The sequence below is a fragment of the Micropterus salmoides genome, unplaced genomic scaffold (genome assembly GCF_014851395.1).
Source record: "Micropterus salmoides isolate LMB-PRFRI ecotype aquatic unplaced genomic scaffold, ASM1485139v1 Ms_hic_scaffold_9, whole genome shotgun sequence".
Lineage (NCBI taxonomy): Eukaryota > Metazoa > Chordata > Actinopteri > Centrarchiformes > Centrarchidae > Micropterus > Micropterus salmoides.
In genome coordinates this window covers 6,879,755-6,897,289 of record NW_024044681.1, presented here as the reverse complement: position 1 = coordinate 6,897,289, position 17,535 = coordinate 6,879,755, and the positions used below count along the sequence as shown (strand labels likewise).

The following is a 17,535-nucleotide window of genomic DNA, read 5'->3' as shown; positions in this document are numbered from 1 at the left end:
AGTGTTTTACAGTGTTTTAGCCCTGGTGTGGTCCAGTGTTTTACAGTATTTTAGCCCTGGTGTTTAGTGTTTTACAGTGTTTTAGCCCTGGTGTTTAGTGTTTTACAGTGTTTTAGCCCTGGTGTTCAGTGTTTTACAGTGTTTTAGCCCTGCTGTGGTCCAGTGTTTTACAGTGTTTTAGCCCTGGTGTTTAGTGTTTTACAGTGTTTTAGCCCTGGTGTTTAGTGTTTTACAGTGTTTTAGCCCTGGTGTTCAGTGTTTTACAGTGTTTTAACCCTGCTGTGGTCCAGTGTTTTACAGTGTTTTAGCCCTGCTGTGGTCCAGTGTTTTACAGTGTTTAAGCCCTGGTGTGGTCCAGTGTTTTACAGTGTTTTAGCCTGGTGTTGTCCAGTGTTTTACAGTGTTTTAGCCCTGGTGTCCAGTGTTTTAGCCCTGCTGTGGTCCAGTGTTTTACAGTGTTTTAGCCCTGGTGTCCAGTGTTTTAGCCCTGCTGTGGTCCAGTGTTTTACAGTGTTTTAGCCCTGCTGTGGTCCAGTGTTTTACAGTGTTTAAGCCCTGGTGTCCAGTGTTTTACAGTATTTTAGCCTGCTGTGGTCCAGTGTTTACAGTGTTTTAGCCCTGGTGTCCAGTGTTTTAGCCCTGCTGTGGTCCAGTGTTTTACAGTGTTTTAGCCCCGGTGTCCAGTGTTTTAGCCCTGCTGTGGTCCAGTGTTTTCGCCCTGCTGTGGTCCAGTGTTTTACAGTGTTTTAGCCCTGCTGTGGTCCAGTGTTTTCGCCCTGCTGTAGTCCAGTGTTTTACAGTGTTTTAGCCCTGCTGTGGTCCAGTGTTTTAGCCCTGCTGTGGTCCAGTGTTTTACAGTGTTTTAGCCCTGGTGTCCAGTGTTTTAGCCCTGCTGTGGTCCAGTGTTTTACAGTGTTTTAGCCCTGCTGTGGTCCAGTGTTTTAGCCCTGCTGTGGTCCAGTGTTTTAGCCCTGCTGTGGTCCAGTGTTTTACAGTGTTTTAGCCCTGGTGTTTAGTGTTTTACAGTGTTTTAGCCCTGGTGTTTAGTGTTTTACAGTGTTTTAGCCCTGGTGTTTAGTGTTTTACAGTGTTTTAGCCCTGGTGTTCAGTGTTTTACAGGGTTTTAGCCCTGGTGTTTAGTGTTTTACAGTGTTTTAGCCCTGGTGTGGTCCAGTGTTTTACAGTGTTTTAGCCCTGGTGTTTAGTGTTTTACAGTGTTTTAGCCCTGGTGTTTAGTGTTTTACAGTGTTTTAGCCCTGGTGTTCAGTGTTTTACAGTGTTTTAGCCCTGCTGTGGTCCAGTGTTTTACAGTGTTTTAGCCCTGCTGTGGTCCAGTGTTTTACAGTGTTTAAGCCCTGGTGTGGTCCAGTGTTTTACAGTGTTTTAGCCCTGCTGTGGTCCAGTGTTTTACAGTGTTTTAGCCCTGGTGTCCAGTGTTTTAGCCCTGCTGTGGTCCAGTGTTTTACAGTGTTTTAGCCCTGCTGTGGTCCAGTGTTTTACAGTGTTTAAGCCCTGGTGTCCAGTGTTTTACAGTGTTTTAGCCCTGCTGTGGTCCAGTGTTTTACAGTGTTTTAGCCCTGGTGTCCAGTGTTTTAGCCCTGCTGTGGTCCAGTGTTTTACAGTGTTTTAGCCCCGGTGTCCAGTGTTTTAGCCCTGCTGTGGTCCAGTGTTTTCGCCCTGCTGTGGTCCAGTGTTTTACAGTGTTTTAGCCCTGCTGTGGTCCAGTGTTTTCGCCCTGCTGTAGTCCAGTGTTTTACAGTGTTTTAGCCCTGCTGTGGTCCAGTGTTTTACAGTGTTTTAGCCCTGGTGTCCAGTGTTTTAGCCCTGCTGTGGTCCAGTGTTTTACAGTGTTTTAGCCCTGCTGTGGTCCAGTGTTTTAGCCTGCTGTGGTCCAGTTTTAGCCCTGCTGTGGTCCAGTGTTTTACAGTGTTTTAGCCCTGGTGTTTAGTGTTTACAGTGTTTTAGCCCTGCTGTGGTCCAGTGTTTTACAGTGTTTTAGCCCTGGTGTCCAGTGTTTTAGCCCTGCTGTGGTCCAGTGTTTTACAGTGTTTTAGTCCTGGTGTCCAGTGTTTTAGCCCTGCTGTGGTCCAGTGTTTTACAGTGTTTTAGCCCTGCTGTGGTCCAGTGTTTTACAGTGTTTAAGCCCTGCTGTGGTCCAGTGTTTTACAGTATTTTAGCCCTGGTGTTCAGTGTTTTACAGTGTTTTAGCCCTGGTGTTAGTGTTTTACAGTTTTTTAGGCCTGGTGTTCAGTGTTTTACAGTGTTTTAACCCTGCCGTGGTCCAGTGTTTTACAGTGTTTTAGCCCTGGTGTTGTCCAGTGTTTTACAGTGTTTTAGCCCTGCTGTGGTCCAGTGTTTTACAGTGTTTTAGCCCTGCTGTGGTCCAGTGTTTTACAGTGTTTTAGCCCTGCTGTGGTCCAGTGTTTTACAGTGTTTTAGCCCTGGTGTCCAGTGTTTTAGCCCTGCTGTGGTCCAGTGTTTTACAGTGTTTTAGCCCTGGTGTCCAGTGTTTTAGCCCTGCTGTGGTCCAGTGTTTTACAGTGTTTTAGCCCTGGTGTCCAGTGTTTTAGCCCTGCTGTGGTCCAGTGTTTTACAGTGTTTTAGCCCTGCTGTGGTCCAGTGTTTTACAGTGTTTTAGCCCTGCTGTGGTCCAGTGTTTTACAGTGTTTTAGCCCTGGTGTCCAGTGTTTTACAGTGTTTTAGCCCTGCTGTGGTCCAGTGTTTTACAGTGTTTTAGCCCTGGTGTCCAGTGTTTTAGCCCTGCTGTGGTCCAGTGTTTTACAGTGTTTTAGCCCTGGTGTCCAGTGTTTTAGCCCTGCTGTGGTCCAGTGTTTTACAGTGTTTTAGCCCTGCTGTGGTCCAGTATTTTACAGTGTTTTAGCCCTGCTGTGCAGTGTTTTACAGTGTTTTAGCCCTGGTGTTCAGTGTTTTAGCCCTGGTGTTCAGTATTTTACAGTGTTTTAGCCCTGCTGTTCAGTGTTTTACAGTGTTTAAGCCCTGCTGTGGTCCAGTATTTTACAGTGTTTTAGCCCTGCTGTTCAGTGTTTTACAGTGTTTTAGCCCTGGTGTTCAGTGTTTTACAGTGTTTTAGCCCTGCTGTTCAGTGTTTTACAGTGTTTTAGCCCTGGTGTTCAGTGTTTTACAGTGTTTTAGCCCTGCTGTTCAGTGTTTTACAGTGTTTAAGCCCTGCTGTGGTCCAGTGTTTTACAGTGTTTTAGCCCTGCTGTGGTCCAGTGTTTTACAGTGTTTTAGCCCTGCTGTTCAGTGTTTTACAGTGTTTTAGCCCTGGTGTTCAGTGTTTTAGCCCTGCTGTTCAGTGTTTTAGCCCTGCTGTGGTCCAGTATTTTACAGTGTTTTAGCCCTGGTGTTCAGTGTTTTACAGTGTTTTAGCCCTGCTGTTCAGTGTTTTACAGTGTTTTAGCCCTGCTGTGGTCCAGTGTTTTACAGTGTTTTAGCCCTGCTGTTCAGTGTTTTACAGTGTTTAAGCCCTGGTGTGGTCCAGTGTTTTACAGTGTTTTAGCCCTGCTGTGGTCCAGTGTTTTACAGTGTTTTAGCCCTGCTGTTCAGTGTTTTACAGTGTTTTAGCCCTGGTGTTCAGTGTTTTACAGTGTTTTAGCCCTGCTGTTCAGTGTTTTACAGTGTTTAAGCCCTGCTGTGGTCCAGTATTTTACAGTGTTTTAGCCCTGCTGTTCAGTGTTTTACAGTGTTTTAGCCCTGCTGTTCAGTGTTTTACAGTGTTTTAGCCCTGCTGTGGTCCAGTGTTTTACAGTGTTTTAGCCCTGCTGTGGTCCAGTGTTTTACAGTGTTTTAGCCCTGCTGTTCAGTGTTTTACAGTGTTTAAGCCCTGGTGTGGTCCAGTGTTTTACAGTGTTTTAGCCCTGCTGTGGTCCAGTATTTTACAGTGTTTTAGCCCTGCTGTTCAGTGTTTTACAGTGTTTTAGCCCTGGTGTTCAGTGTTTTACAGTGTTTTAGCCCTGGTGTTCAGTATTTTACAGTGTTTTAGCCCTGCTGTTCAGTGTTTTACAGTGTTTTAGCCCTGCTGTTCAGTATTTTACAGTGTTTTAGCCCTGCTGTTCAGTGTTTTACAGTGTTTAAGCCCTGCTGTGGTCCAGTGTTTTACAGTGTTTTAGCCCTGGTGTCCAGTGTTTTAGCCCTGCTGTGGTCCAGTGTTTTACAGTGTTTTAGCCCTGGTGTCCAGTGTTTTAGCCCTGCTGTGGTCCAGTATTTTACAGTGTTTTAGCCCTGCTGTGGTCCAGTATTTTACAGTGTTTTAGCCCTGGTGTTCAGTGTTTTAGCCCTGGTGTTCAGTATTTTACAGTGTTTTAGCCCTGCTGTTCAGTGTTTTACAGTGTTTAAGCCCTGCTGTGGTCCAGTGTTTTACAGTGTTTTAGCCCTGCTGTTCAGTGTTTTACAGTGTTTTAGCCCTGGTGTTCAGTGTTTTACAGTGTTTTAGCCCTGCTGTTCAGTGTTTTCCAGTGTTTTAGCCCTGGTGTTCAGTGTTTTACAGTGTTTTAGCCCTGCTGTTCAGTGTTTTACAGTGTTTTAGCCCTGCTGTGGTCCAGTGTTTTACAGTGTTTTAGCCCTGCTGTTCAGTGTTTTACAGTGTTTTAGCCCTGCTGTGGTCCAGTGTTTTACAGTGTTTTAGCCCTGGTGTTCAGTGTTTTACAGTGTTTTAGCCCTGCTGTTCAGTGTTTTAGCCCTGCTGTTCAGTGTTTTAGCCCTGCTGTGGTCCAGTATTTTACAGTGTTTTAGCCCTGGTGTTCAGTGTTTTACAGTGTTTTAGTCCTGCTGTTCAGTGTTTTACAGTGTTTTAGCCCTGCTGTGGTCCAGTGTTTTACAGTGTTTTAGCCCTGCTGTTCAGTGTTTTACAGTGTTTAAGCCCTGGTGTGGTCCAGTGTTTTACAGTGTTTTAGCCCTGCTGTGGTCCAGTATTTTACAGTGTTTTAGCCCTGCTGTTCAGTGTTTTACAGTGTTTTAGCCCTGGTGTTCAGTATTTTACAGTGTTTTAGCCCTGCTGTTCAGTGTTTTACAGTGTTTAAGCCCTGCTGTGGTCCAGTATTTTACAGTGTTTTAGCCCTGCTGTTCAGTGTTTTACAGTGTTTTAGCCCTGCTGTTCAGTGTTTTACAGTGTTTTAGCCCTGCTGTGGTCCAGTGTTTTACAGTGTTTTAGCCCTGCTGTGGTCCAGTGTTTTACAGTGTTTTAGCCCTGCTGTGGTCCAGTGTTTTACAGTGTTTTAGCCCTGCTGTTCAGTGTTTTACAGTGTTTTAGCCCTGGTGTTCAGTGTTTTACAGTGTTTTAGCCCTGCTGTTCAGTGTTTTACAGTGTTTAGCCCTGCTGTGGTCCAGTATTTTACAGTGTTTTAGCCCTGCTGTTCAGTGTTTTACAGTGTTTTAGCCCTGGTGTTCAGTGTTTTACAGTGTTTTAGCCCTGCTGTTCAGTGTTTTACAGTGTTTTAGCCCTGCTGTTCAGTGTTTTACAGTGTTTTAGCCCTGCTGTTCAGTGTTTTACAGTGTTTTAGCCCTGGTGTTCAGTGTTTTAGCCCTGCTGTTCAGTGTTTTACAGTGTTTTAGCCCTGCTGTTCAGTGTTTTACAGTGTTTTAGCCCTGCTGTTCAGTGTTTTACAGTGTTTTAGCCCTGCTGTTCAGTATTTTACAGTGTTTTAGCCCTGCTGTTCAGTGTTTTACAGTGTTTTAGCCCTGCTGTTCAGTGTTTTACAGTGTTTTAGCCCTGCTGTTCAGTGTTTTACAGTGTTTTAGCCCTGCTGTTCAGTGTTTTACAGTGTTTTAGCCCTGCTGTTCAGTGTTTTAGCCCTGCTGTTCAGTGTTTTACAGTGTTTTAGCCCTGCTGTTCAGTGTTTTACAGTGTTTTAGCCCTGCTGTTCAGTGTTTTACAGTGTTTTAGCCCTGCTGTTCAGTGTTTTTTGACTGACTTTTGTTTCATTACTTGATGTGTTTTTTATTCTGTTGTTTTTTATTAAAGGAATATGACACATTTTTCACGCATGGTGTATATTATTATTATGGCTAAGGCTATGGCTGATTGGGCTGATTGGCTCTGTGTTTTCACATTTTCGCCACTGATTTTGATGCAACTGCAGAATTTTAGAAGCACGTCAGTATTAAAGGATGAATATTAACCACTACATGCTGGTCTGGTCTGTATTATACATCAGGACAGATCCAGATACTGTACAGTAATTTCATCCTTCTACATCTCAGTTTGTCTTTCTCGCCTCCTCCCTTTCATCCTCCGAACCCCCCCCCCTTCCTTACCGGGGCCGTGCTCGGTCGGCGTCGCCCCACCGTCCCTGCAGCGCAGCACCAGGAGGAAGCGGACCGTCTCTCCCAGGTAGAGGTGGCTCCGGCGGGGCAGAGTGCGGTACCGGGCCGGGTCCGATAGATCCGTGATGGGCACCGCCGGGAAATACATGAAATACTCGCACTGCGACTCCATCATCTGCACCATGGCGACGACCGGAGGAGGCTGAGCGGGCAGGACCAGGACCAGGACCGGAGTCTGCGCGCACACACGCGAACAATGAAATACACGCTTCCTGTTCTCACGTTCAAAATAAAAGCACGGCCGCACAGATGTGGAAACGTTAGACCATTGCGCCCCGCAGTGGCCGTATTATGGAAATACAGACACGGCTGCATGGAGGTATTTTCCTCAGTCTGCTGTTTGAATTTAGACCCACATGCTATAATGACAGGCAGGGGCAAACAAAAAGTGCAAGCCTTGATATAAGAAAGTCAGAGTTGGTGAAGATCTTAAGTTTTAGTCCTGCAGCACGTTGTTTTTATTTTAACTCTTTTAACTCTGATTGTACACTGCACTGTAACTTTTACTGTCCTGTTTTACCCTGTATTATTATTATTATTATTATTTTTATTTTCTATTTAATGTGTATTTTTTCAATTTCCCTATGTTGCCTCGTTGTTGAAATGTGCTATACAAATAAACTTGCCTTGCCATTCTCCTTCACGATGGAAACATACTCCTGACTTCTTGTATTTTGTGGGATCTGGCAGTTTGTCCGAAGCATGAAACTGAATGCACATTGGATCTTGAGACGGTGTTAGTAAGAAAAAATAACCCTCAGGAAACAAAAGTTGTATTCAGAACAAAAAGTGAGTCTGATAAACTCAAGTCAGACAAAATCTGGCTGAAAGGACCTGAAGATGGAGAACAATTTTAACTAGCGGAGCTGGAATGCAAAAGAACAGTGTTTCTAGTTACAAGCAAGATAGTTGGCTGAACACAGACAGACAAAAAACAAAACACACCACATCCACCTATAGGAGAAAATAAAAACACGCTCACTCGCAAACCAGCAGTCACAGCAGGGGCGACCTGACGCGTAACACAGTCTACGGCCTAGTTTCTTCTGAAGTATTACATCTACTGCTTTATGCATCATTTAAAATGCATTTAGTCTCATACTATTATTGATATAAACTGGAAAAACACCCTCCAAAAAAAAAAACACCCTCCAAAATACACGATAAACCCGGGATCCAGCCCAGAGACATGAACCTCATGCAAACACAAACTCAGCCCCTTGGTTAAAGACACGCAATGAAAAGCTTTGTACTAACAACAAAGGATACTTTGCTGATTGCATTATATATTAAAGGTCCATGTTGTGTTTTTATTGGTGCATTATTATGCCTTTACTGGAGATGTCTTAACCCCCTGAAGAGTTTCAATGATAGATTTCATTGTTCCTTATCTGATAATAATCAAAAACATCAACCACTTCTCATTTATTTCCTTTAATTAAACATGTTAGAATAAGCAAATTTGAAAAAATAATTTATGACTGTTAATGATTCAAGTTATTGAATCATTACCAGAAAAAAAATAGCAGTTTTTTACAGTTACATGTAGACTAAGTTGTAAAACTTCATCAATATCATCATTATCATTTATTATCTGGTTTTAACTTGAATGAGGAGGAAAAATCAAATATTAAAAGGCTGAATGGGGGACGGGAGCACTCTGATCGATTTGCAGCTTTGAATTAACAGATTGATGTTTCATTAGAGGCTTGATGTCTTTAATTCGCTCAGGTGCGCAGTAATACATACATAACATAAAGTTGTTGATGAGATGAGAACTCTAATTTACTTGCTCTCGTATTATTTTTTTTATCTTCTCAAACACTTCACAAAAAGAATGTCCATTTCTTGACGTGAAGATACACTGATCAGGCTCAACATTATTACCACCTGCCTAATATTGTCTAGGTCCCCCTTTTGCTGCCAAAACAGCGCTGCTCCTTCGAGGCCTGGACCCCACTAGACGCCTAAAGCAAGGATTATACTTTACGCATCCGTGAGCACGCGAGGGTCCGCAAGGGTGCACGTCACGAAAAAAATCGCCATCAAATCCGTTTTTTGTGACGACAAGCGCTACCGGATCAACAACTGATCTACTGCGCATGTGTGGAACGTCCGCCAAGCTGACTGCAGAAGGTAGTAGAAATAGAAGTAATCCGCGTCCACGGGGTCCGCATCTGTCCGTGTCCACGTCCGCTCCAGACTATATTTTGAGGCTTAACTTTACTGCAATGTTTAGAGAAGTAACTCAGTGACAAACGGAATACGTGATTGGATGGTGAACTGATATTCCTGATTGAATAGTCAAAGGACTTATTAACCCGAGCATCCCCATTGGCTATTCAGTAGAATGTGTCAAATGTGGGACAAAAGTACTTGGAAGTGTAGGTTTGCTTTGTACCTGTAGAATCGAGCCGTACGTAAACTTTGGGATTTTCAGATATTCAGATACACATTCAAACATTTCCACACAGTTAAAATACATTTGGGACAGTATTTATTCCATAGTCGCTCCCCTGATGGATCGTGCATAAATAGATTTCTATAGACTGTGTGTTTGTGCTTTAATGAATTCCTTTCATGATCAGGGAGGCTGCTGTCAGTTCATCCTGACCAATCCTGTTGGAGTGTCGGGAGATTTAAATAATTCACAACGCTATGCTGCTGTACCTCATGCGTAAATGCACACAGCGTCTTTCTTAATGGGGAGACGATTCATCCTTTTTCACCTCTCCCCACCGCGCTATTATATATATATATATAGAAGGTTAATTTTTACGACAAAAACCCACCTGATTCACAGTATAACTGCACATCATAGAACCCACCTATGCTGCACATCTTACAATCAGAACAATGCGCCAATTAAACAGCAGTGAAAGTAACTCAGAGATAATTCAGAGACAGTAATATTGTAATATAACTAACTACTCTCAAATGACAGTCACTAGTAATCTATAATGGATTACATTTTGGAAGTAACTTGCCCAACACTGGTGGTAACAAGTTACATTTACTCCATTACGTGTAGTCAAGTAACTTTTTCGAGTACATTTGACTTGAGTAGTTTTAATGCACCATATTTGAGTAGATTTTTAGAGAAAAGTCATTACTTTTACTGCGTTACATTCGGATACATTTGATGAAGAAAACGTTTGGGGTTAGGCCAGTTGAAAACCCAAAACTTGTCTTCACCATTATAAGAATCTCTGCTAAAATAGACTTAGCAACTCGGGGTTCAAAAAACATACTGGAAACAGTCAGAAATTGGTGCAACAAGAGTTTTTTATAGTCCTCAGTCTCCTCCTACTTTAGGCGGTATTTTTGCATGGTCAATTATTTGACTTGACTATGTAAAAATGAGCTATTATGTTAGTCAAACTTCACCATAATGGTTTTTTTTATGTATTTTTGAATGATTTAGTCTCAATATAGTCTCAATAGTTAACGAGCAAGCAAAATTTCAGAGACAAGGCATTTTATGTCCACTGCTGCGCACACAACCTTATCCTCATGGTTGCTGTGTGTGATTTGTGTGATGCAAAGATGTATTTCAGTACACTTGAGACCTTGTACTGCTTTTTAACTTCAAGCATTCCCAGGTTTAAAATACTAGAGGGGCAGGATAACATGCCACTGGAAAGAACAGTTCTGACACTGAAAAGAATTTCCGACACAAGATGGGCCTCCAGGAAGCAGGCCAGAGAAGCGGTGATACAGAGCATCCCCGCAATTCTCTAAGCCCTGCACCGTATCCAACACCAACAGCACACCCAAGGCGGCCTCTGAAATTGACGGCCTGCTCTCAAAACTCAGCACATTTGAGTTTATATTTTGTTGCCAACAGCTGTGTGACTTTCTACAGAGCAATAGTTTATTTGAGGATTTTCAGTCAGGATTTAGAGCTCATCATAGCACAGAGACAGCACTGGTGAAAATTACTAACGACCTCCTTATTGCATCAGACGAAGGACTTGTCTCTGCACTGGTTTTATTAGATCTTAGTGCTGCATTTGATACCATTGACCATCAGATCCTATTGCAGAGACAGGAACATTGGCATTAAAGGAACCGCTCTAAGCTGGTTTAAGTCCTATTTATCAGATCAATTTCAGTTTGCACATGTTAACGATGAGTCTTCCATGCACGCCAAAGTTAGTATTATTATATATATTACAGCGGCCAACTGTCCGCTAAACACTTATTCTTTACAGTAATTTTGCCTAAGCACTCACACTTCTTTCCATCTTTTAGTGACTGCTGTTCAATCTCATAGTTGTTCTAAAGTTTTGGTAACTGACGCTACAGTACTTTAGCTTAGCCGTTAGCGACTTTAGCTTAGCAGCTAGCGATGGCTTCTCCTTCTCCCTCTCTCTCTCTCCTACTTTCTCCTGCTCGGTGTGTCAGATGTTCAGTTACTCCTCTGCCTCCTTTAGCGGTAATGGTACATGTAATAAGTGTAGTTTATTTATAGACATGGAGACGAGGCTCAGTGATTTAGAAGTCCGGCTCCGCACCTTGGTAGATCAGTCTTTAGCTACTGTAGCTAGCCAGTCCCCGGTAATCGGTGCGGAACGGCCTGAGTTAGCCTCTGGTAGCCGTCCCCCGGCATCTCCTGAGCAGCCAGGAAGGGGTGGCTGGGTGACTGTCCGAAGGAGGAATAGTCGTAAGCATTCAAAGTCCACGGGGCATCATCAACCTGTTCACGTTTCTAACAGATTTTCCCCACTCAGCGACACACCCGCTGAGAAACCAACTCTGATCAGTGGCAGCTCCATTTTGAGAAACGTGAAGTTAGCGAAGCCAGCGGCCATAGTTAAGTGCATCCCTGCGGCCAGAGCGGGCGACATTGAGTCTTATTTGAAACTGCTGGCTAAGGATAAACGTAAATACAGTAAGCTTGTTATTCACGTCGGCGGTAATGACTCCCGGTTACGCCAATCGGAGGTCACTAAGATTAATGTTGAGTCGGTGTGTACATATGCAAAAACAATGTCGGACACCGTAGTTTTCTCTGGACCCCTGCCAAATCTGACCATTGATGACATGTATAGCTGCATGTCGTCATTCCGCCGCTGGTTGTCGAGGTGGTGTCCAGCAAACGATGTGGGCTTTGTAGATCATTGGCAGACTTTCTGGGGAAGACCTGGTCTGATCCGGAGAGACGGCATCCCTCCCAGTTGGGAAGGAGCAGCTCTCATTTCTAGAAATCTGGCCAAGTTTATTAGTGGACCAAATCCATGACAACCCAGAGTTGAGACCAGGAGGCAGAGTCACAGTTTAACACACTTCTCTGCCCTTCTTTTTCAGCAGTTACCCACCCAAAACCCTACGCAGAGTTGCAGTTTAACACACTTCTCTGCTCCTCCATTTCAGGATTTACTATCTATCTACTATAGTGACGGTGTCTGCCCCCCGACCATCGAAATTATTTAAAAAGGTAAACAGAAGAGGAGCTGTGCATAAAAACCTCATAAAAATTAAAACCACAAGAGCAATAGTGCAAACGAATAGGAGAGTTAAATGTGGACTCTTAAACATCAGATCTCTCTCTTCTAAAGGTGTACTAGTAAATGAACTAATATCAGATTATGATATTGATTTATTTTGTCTTACTGAAACCTGGCTGGGTGATGGAGAATATGTTAGCCTAAATGAATCCACCCCTCCCAGTCATATTAATACTCACATTCCTTGAGGCACAGGCCGATGAGGTGGAGTTGCAGCTATCTTCCACTCTAGCCTGCTAATCAGCTCTAAACCTAAACTAAACTATAACTCATTTGAAAGTCTTGTTCTTAGTCTTTCGCACCCAAGTTGGAAATCACTGCAACCAATTCTCTTCGTTATAGTGTACCGAGCACCTGGCCCGTATTCTGAATTCTTATCTGAATTTGCAGAGTTTTTGTCAACTTTAGTCCTTAAAACGGACAAAGTTATTATTGTAGGAGATTTTAATATTCATGTGGACGTTGAGAATGACAGCTTTAGTACTGCGTTTATCTCTCTGTTAGATTCCATTGGCTTCTCTCAGAGTGTTCATGAACCGACTCACTGTTTTAACCACACCCTCGACCTTGTTTTGGTGTATGGTATTGAAATTGAACATTTAGTGGTGTTCCCACAGAATCCCTCTTTGTCCGACCACTGTTTGATAACTTTTGAGTTTGTATTGCTGAACTACTCGCCATTGGGCAAAAATTTCTATACAAGATGTCTGTCTGATAGTGCTATAGCTAAATTTAAGGATGCGATTCCATCAGCTCTAAATTCATTATCAAGTCACAAAGTAACGGAGGACTCCTATGCTAGTTTCAGTCCCTCCCAAATCGATCATCTTGTTGATAGTGCTGCAGGCTCGCTGCGAATGACACTCGACTCTGTAGCCCCTCTAAAAAAGAAAATACAAATCAAAGACGGTTAGCTCCATGGTATAATACTGAAACTCGCAAATTAAAGCAAATATCGCGGAAACTTGAGAGGAATTGGCGTTCCACCAAAGAAAATTCTCGTTTAATTTGGCAAGATAGTCTTAAAACTTATAGGAAGGCCCTCCGTAATGCCAGAGCAGCGTACTACTCGTCATTAATAGAGGAAAATAGGAACAACCCCAGGTTTCTTTTCAGCACTGTAGCCAGGCTGAGAGAGAGTCACAGCTCTATTGAGCCAAGTATTCCCATAGCTCTCAGTAGTTACGATTTCATGAGCTTCTTTAATGATAAAATTCTAGCTATTAGAGACAAAATTCACCAAGACCTGCCCTCAACTGGCACCAACTTATCTCTTAACTCAGGAACCTTAGAAACAGCTGTAGAACCAGATACATGTTTAGACTGTTTTGCTTCCCTCAATCTTTACCAACTAACTTCAATAATTTCTTCATCTAAACCATCAACCTGCCTCTTAGACCCCATCCCGACTAGGCTGCTTAAAGATGTTCTACCCTTAGTCAGCACCTCTATACTAGATATGATCAATCTATCTTTATCAACAGGTATGTACCACAGTACTTTAAAGTAGCTGTAATTAAACCTCTTCTGAAAAAGCCCAAACTTGATCCGGATGTTTTAGCCAACTATAGACCTATATCTAACCTTCCATTTCTCTCTAAGGTTCTGGAGAAAGCAGTTGCTAAACAGCTGTGTGACTTTCTACATAGCAATAGTTTATTTGAGGATTTTCAGTCAGGATTTAGAGCTCATCATAGCACAGAGACAGCACTGGTGAAAATTACTAACGACCTCCTTATTGCATCAGACAAAGGACTTGTCTCTGTACTGGTTTTATTAGATCTTAGTGCTGCATTTGATACCATTGACCATCAGATCCTATTGCAGAGACTGGAATATTTCATTGGCATTAAAGGAACCGCTCTAAGCTGGTTTAAGTCCTATTTATCAGATCGATTTCAGTTTGTACATGTTGAGTCCTCCATGCATGCCAAGTTAGTCATGGAGTTCCTCAAGGATCTGTCCTTGGACCAATCCTCTTCACTTTATATATGCTTCCTTTAGGCAATATTATCAGGAAACATTCCATAAGCTTTCATTGTTATGCAGATGATACTCAGTTATATCTATCGATCAAGCCAGACGAAACTCATCAGTTAGCTAAACTTCAAATGTGCCTTCAGGATGTTAAAACCTGGATGACCTGTAATTTTCTCATGTTAAACTCAGATAAAGCTGAAGTTATTGCTCTGGGGCCTAAGCACCTCCGTGACGCATTATCTAAAGATATAATTTCCCTGGATGGCATCGCCCTGGCCTCCAGCACCACTGTGAGGAATCTTGGAGTTATCTTTGATCAGGACATGTCGTTTAAGTCTCACATTAAGCAAATTTCAAGGACCGCCTTTTTTCACCTACGTAATATTGCGAAAATCAGGAACATCCTGTCTAAAAATGATGCAGAAAAACTAGTCCATGCATTTGTTACTTCTAGGCTGGATTACTGCAATTCCTTATTATCAGGCTGCTCGAAAAAGTCCGTTAAGACTCTTCAGCTGATCCAGAATGCTGCAGCACGTGTTCTGACAGGAACCAGGAAAAGAGATCACATTTCTCCTGTTTTAGCTTCTTTGCATTGGCTTCCAGTAAAATCCAGAATAGAATTTAAAATCATTCTTCTTACCTACAAAGCTCTTAATGGTCAGGCACCATCTTATCTTAAAGAGCTCATAGTACCTTACTACCCCACCAGAGCACTGCGCTCCCAGAATGCAGGGTTACTTGTGGTTCCTAGAGTCTCCAAAAGTAGACTAGGAGCCAGAGCGTTCAGCTATCAAGCTCCTCTCCTGTGGAACCAGGTTCCAGTTTGGGTTCAGGAGGCAGACACCATCTCCACATTTAAGAGTAGGCTTAAGACTTTCCTCTTTGATAAAGCTTATAGTTAGGGCTGGCTCAGGTGAGTCCTGAACCATCCCTTAGTTATGCTGCTATAGGCCTAGACTGCCGGGGGATTTCCCATGATGCACTGAGCTCCACTCTCCTCTACTTTCTCTCCCTCTGTATGCAACCTCATCCCATTATTGCATGTTACTAACACAACTTCTCCCCTTTCTGGTAGTCTTGTGCTTTCTCGTCTCTCTCCTCTCTCCTCCTATCACTTCCTGCAGGTGTTTCTGGCTCTGGAGCTGTGGAGTCTGGATCTGTGGTTGCGGGTCACCTGCTGCCCCCGTGTTCCTGCTCGACACCCTCTGCTGCAACGACTATTGTTGCTAGTCCTATTGTTATTATTGTTATTATAATCATTAACATAAGATTGTTATCATAAACACTATTATAAATATCTGTACCATTTTTCATTTAGTCTATAGCAACATCACCTTCACTGTCTGTACCTCTGTGTGTATATTGTGTAGGCTGCCTCCCTCCCCTCTCTCTCTCCTTACATCCCTCTCTCTCTCTCTCTCTCTCTCTCTCTCTCTCCTTCACCCCAACCAGTCGAGGCAGAAGGCCGCCCACCCTGAGTCATGGTTCTGCTCGAGGTTTCTGCCTCTTAAAAGGAAGTTTTTCCTTGCCTCTGTCGCCTAGTGCTTGCTCTTGGTGGGAACTGTTGGGCTTCTGTAAATATCATCACAGAGTACGGTCTAGACCTGCTCTTTTATGAAAAGCGCTGTGAGATAACTGTTGTTGTGATTTGGCGCTATATAAATAAAATTGAATTGAATTGAATTTAGGCAATATTATCAGGAAACACTCCATAAACTTCCATTGTTATTGCAGATGACACTCAGTTATATCTATCGATCAAACCAGATGAAACTCATCAGTTATCTAAACTCCAAATGTGCCTTCAGGATGTTAAAACCTGGATGACTTGTAATTTTCTAATGTTAAACTCAGATAAAACTGAAGTCATTGTTCTGGGGCCTAAGCACCTCTGTCACGCATTATGTAAAGATATGGTTTCCCTTGATGGCATCATAAGTGATGAAAGCATTGTTAGTGGGGGATAAGTGGTGGTGTAGACCCCCCCCCCCCCCCCTCTGTTCAATGATGAGCGTCCTTTATCCTTCAAGTCAAATTGTTAAGCTGGTTATGTAAGAATGGAGTAATAAGGGAAGCAAGGTCAATGTGGTTACCGGCTAGAATCTGTTGCCTGAGTGAGGGTGACAATGGGGATGGTCTGGCTGTGCCCATGGGGCGCACAGGAGGTTGTTGTTGTGGCTAAGGTGAAGTGATTACAGGGGAGGATATGTGGAAAGAGCAGCTGTGGCTGAAGATGAGGAGAAAAGGGGTGCATTAGAGGAGGGAACAATCACATTGGATGCATTTGGGATATGGGGTGGGGGGTAGGGGAGGGGGTAAAGAATAGACAGGAGGAGTAGTCTGGCCGATGGCGGTGTCGTGGGTCACCTGTGTGGGTGAGATCTGGGCAACTGTGGTAACAGGTATTCAAGTAGGAAGGACTGTTGGGGCCAGAGGAGATGGGATAGGGAAAGTAGGAACAAGGGAAGAAGAAAGGATGCTGGGATGGAGGGATGCATGTGCTTGGGTTGATTGTGTTGTTTGAGAAGTAGAGAAGGGAAGAGAGAGGGGAAGCGGCGTTGGAGAGATTAATTTAGTAGCGATTCCTTGTACCATTGGAAAAGTTTTGCTTTATTGTCGGAGTGGTGGAAGGAGAGGTTTCTCGGGTTGAGTTCTGCCTGCACCAACCAAGGACTAAACTCTCCACTATGGGAGACAGGGCCTTCCAGGCAGTCGCCCCACGGCTCTGGAATGCCCTCCCAGAGACCCTAAGGGCCCCACAAACTGTGGAGGTTGTTAAGAAGGGCCTAAAGACAGCGTTGCTCCACGGACGTCCCACTTACACATTAGCATGCTGAACAAAGGCCTCTGCAAGGCCAAACCATGTCCCTTGCCAAAACGCCTACCCCTCACTTCACTTCAGACCTCTTAGCCCGCTGCATTTAGACCTTCAGATCGGGTTATCTGACTCCATACATGGGCATCCATGTTTCTACTGGCATTCTTTGGCTTCTTGTGGTGCTCAGAGTTCATCGCCTCCTGCCTCCAATATCATCCGAGTATTCATGCCACCATGGCCGACAATCCGCAGACACTCTCATCTATCACCTCAAATGCAGCAAAACCAACCAGTTTACCGCAATCCAGCTACCTCTTCTGACTCACTTCTTACTTCAGTCACTATGAACCCATACATCTCTACGTGGACTGCAGACTAGCCAGCCATACTCTCTATTCATCAGAGAGGCAGGAAAAGTAGCCACACGCTTCTGGTTTCACCAACACCTTTGCCAAATCTGGAATATCCCCCAAACTGTACACCGGGCATACGTTCTGCATCGGATCCGACTCCTCCATCTCCAGGCAGGGAATCGTGAATAACATCATGTGTTATCCTTGGCCGCTGGTCTTCAACAGCATACCTCACGTACATTCGCAATGATCTAAATGATATCAGAAACGCCCACGCACATCTTTCCATCTGAAGTTCTTTTCATCCCTCGACCCTCTCCCCCATCCCTGCATCCCTCAGCCCATCCTCCGGGCACTTGATCCGTTTTTTCCATACAATCCCATCTTAGCTCCATCATAAGCTATAAACCATTTAAAATCTCTATCTTCGCAGGTGTGGTCTTTGTTAATGAATGTAGTATTTTGTAATCACACTTGATGGATACACACTGGGAATATTGTCCTGCTATGTATGTGGCAGGTTAGGAGA

General features: G+C 43.6%; 1 protein-coding gene across 1 annotated transcript in view; it reads right to left on the bottom strand.

The window, feature by feature from the left end:
* The window catches only part of LOC119895617 (microtubule-associated protein 11-like), a 60,633-nt gene that overhangs the window by 17,924 nt on the left and 25,174 nt on the right, over positions 1 to 17,535 (bottom strand). Inside the window, exon 2 of the mRNA XM_038708855.1 lies at positions 6,274 to 6,517. Coding sequence (XP_038564783.1) covers positions 6,274 to 6,517 — 244 coding nt within the window. The remainder of the gene's footprint in view (positions 1 to 6,273; positions 6,518 to 17,535) is intronic.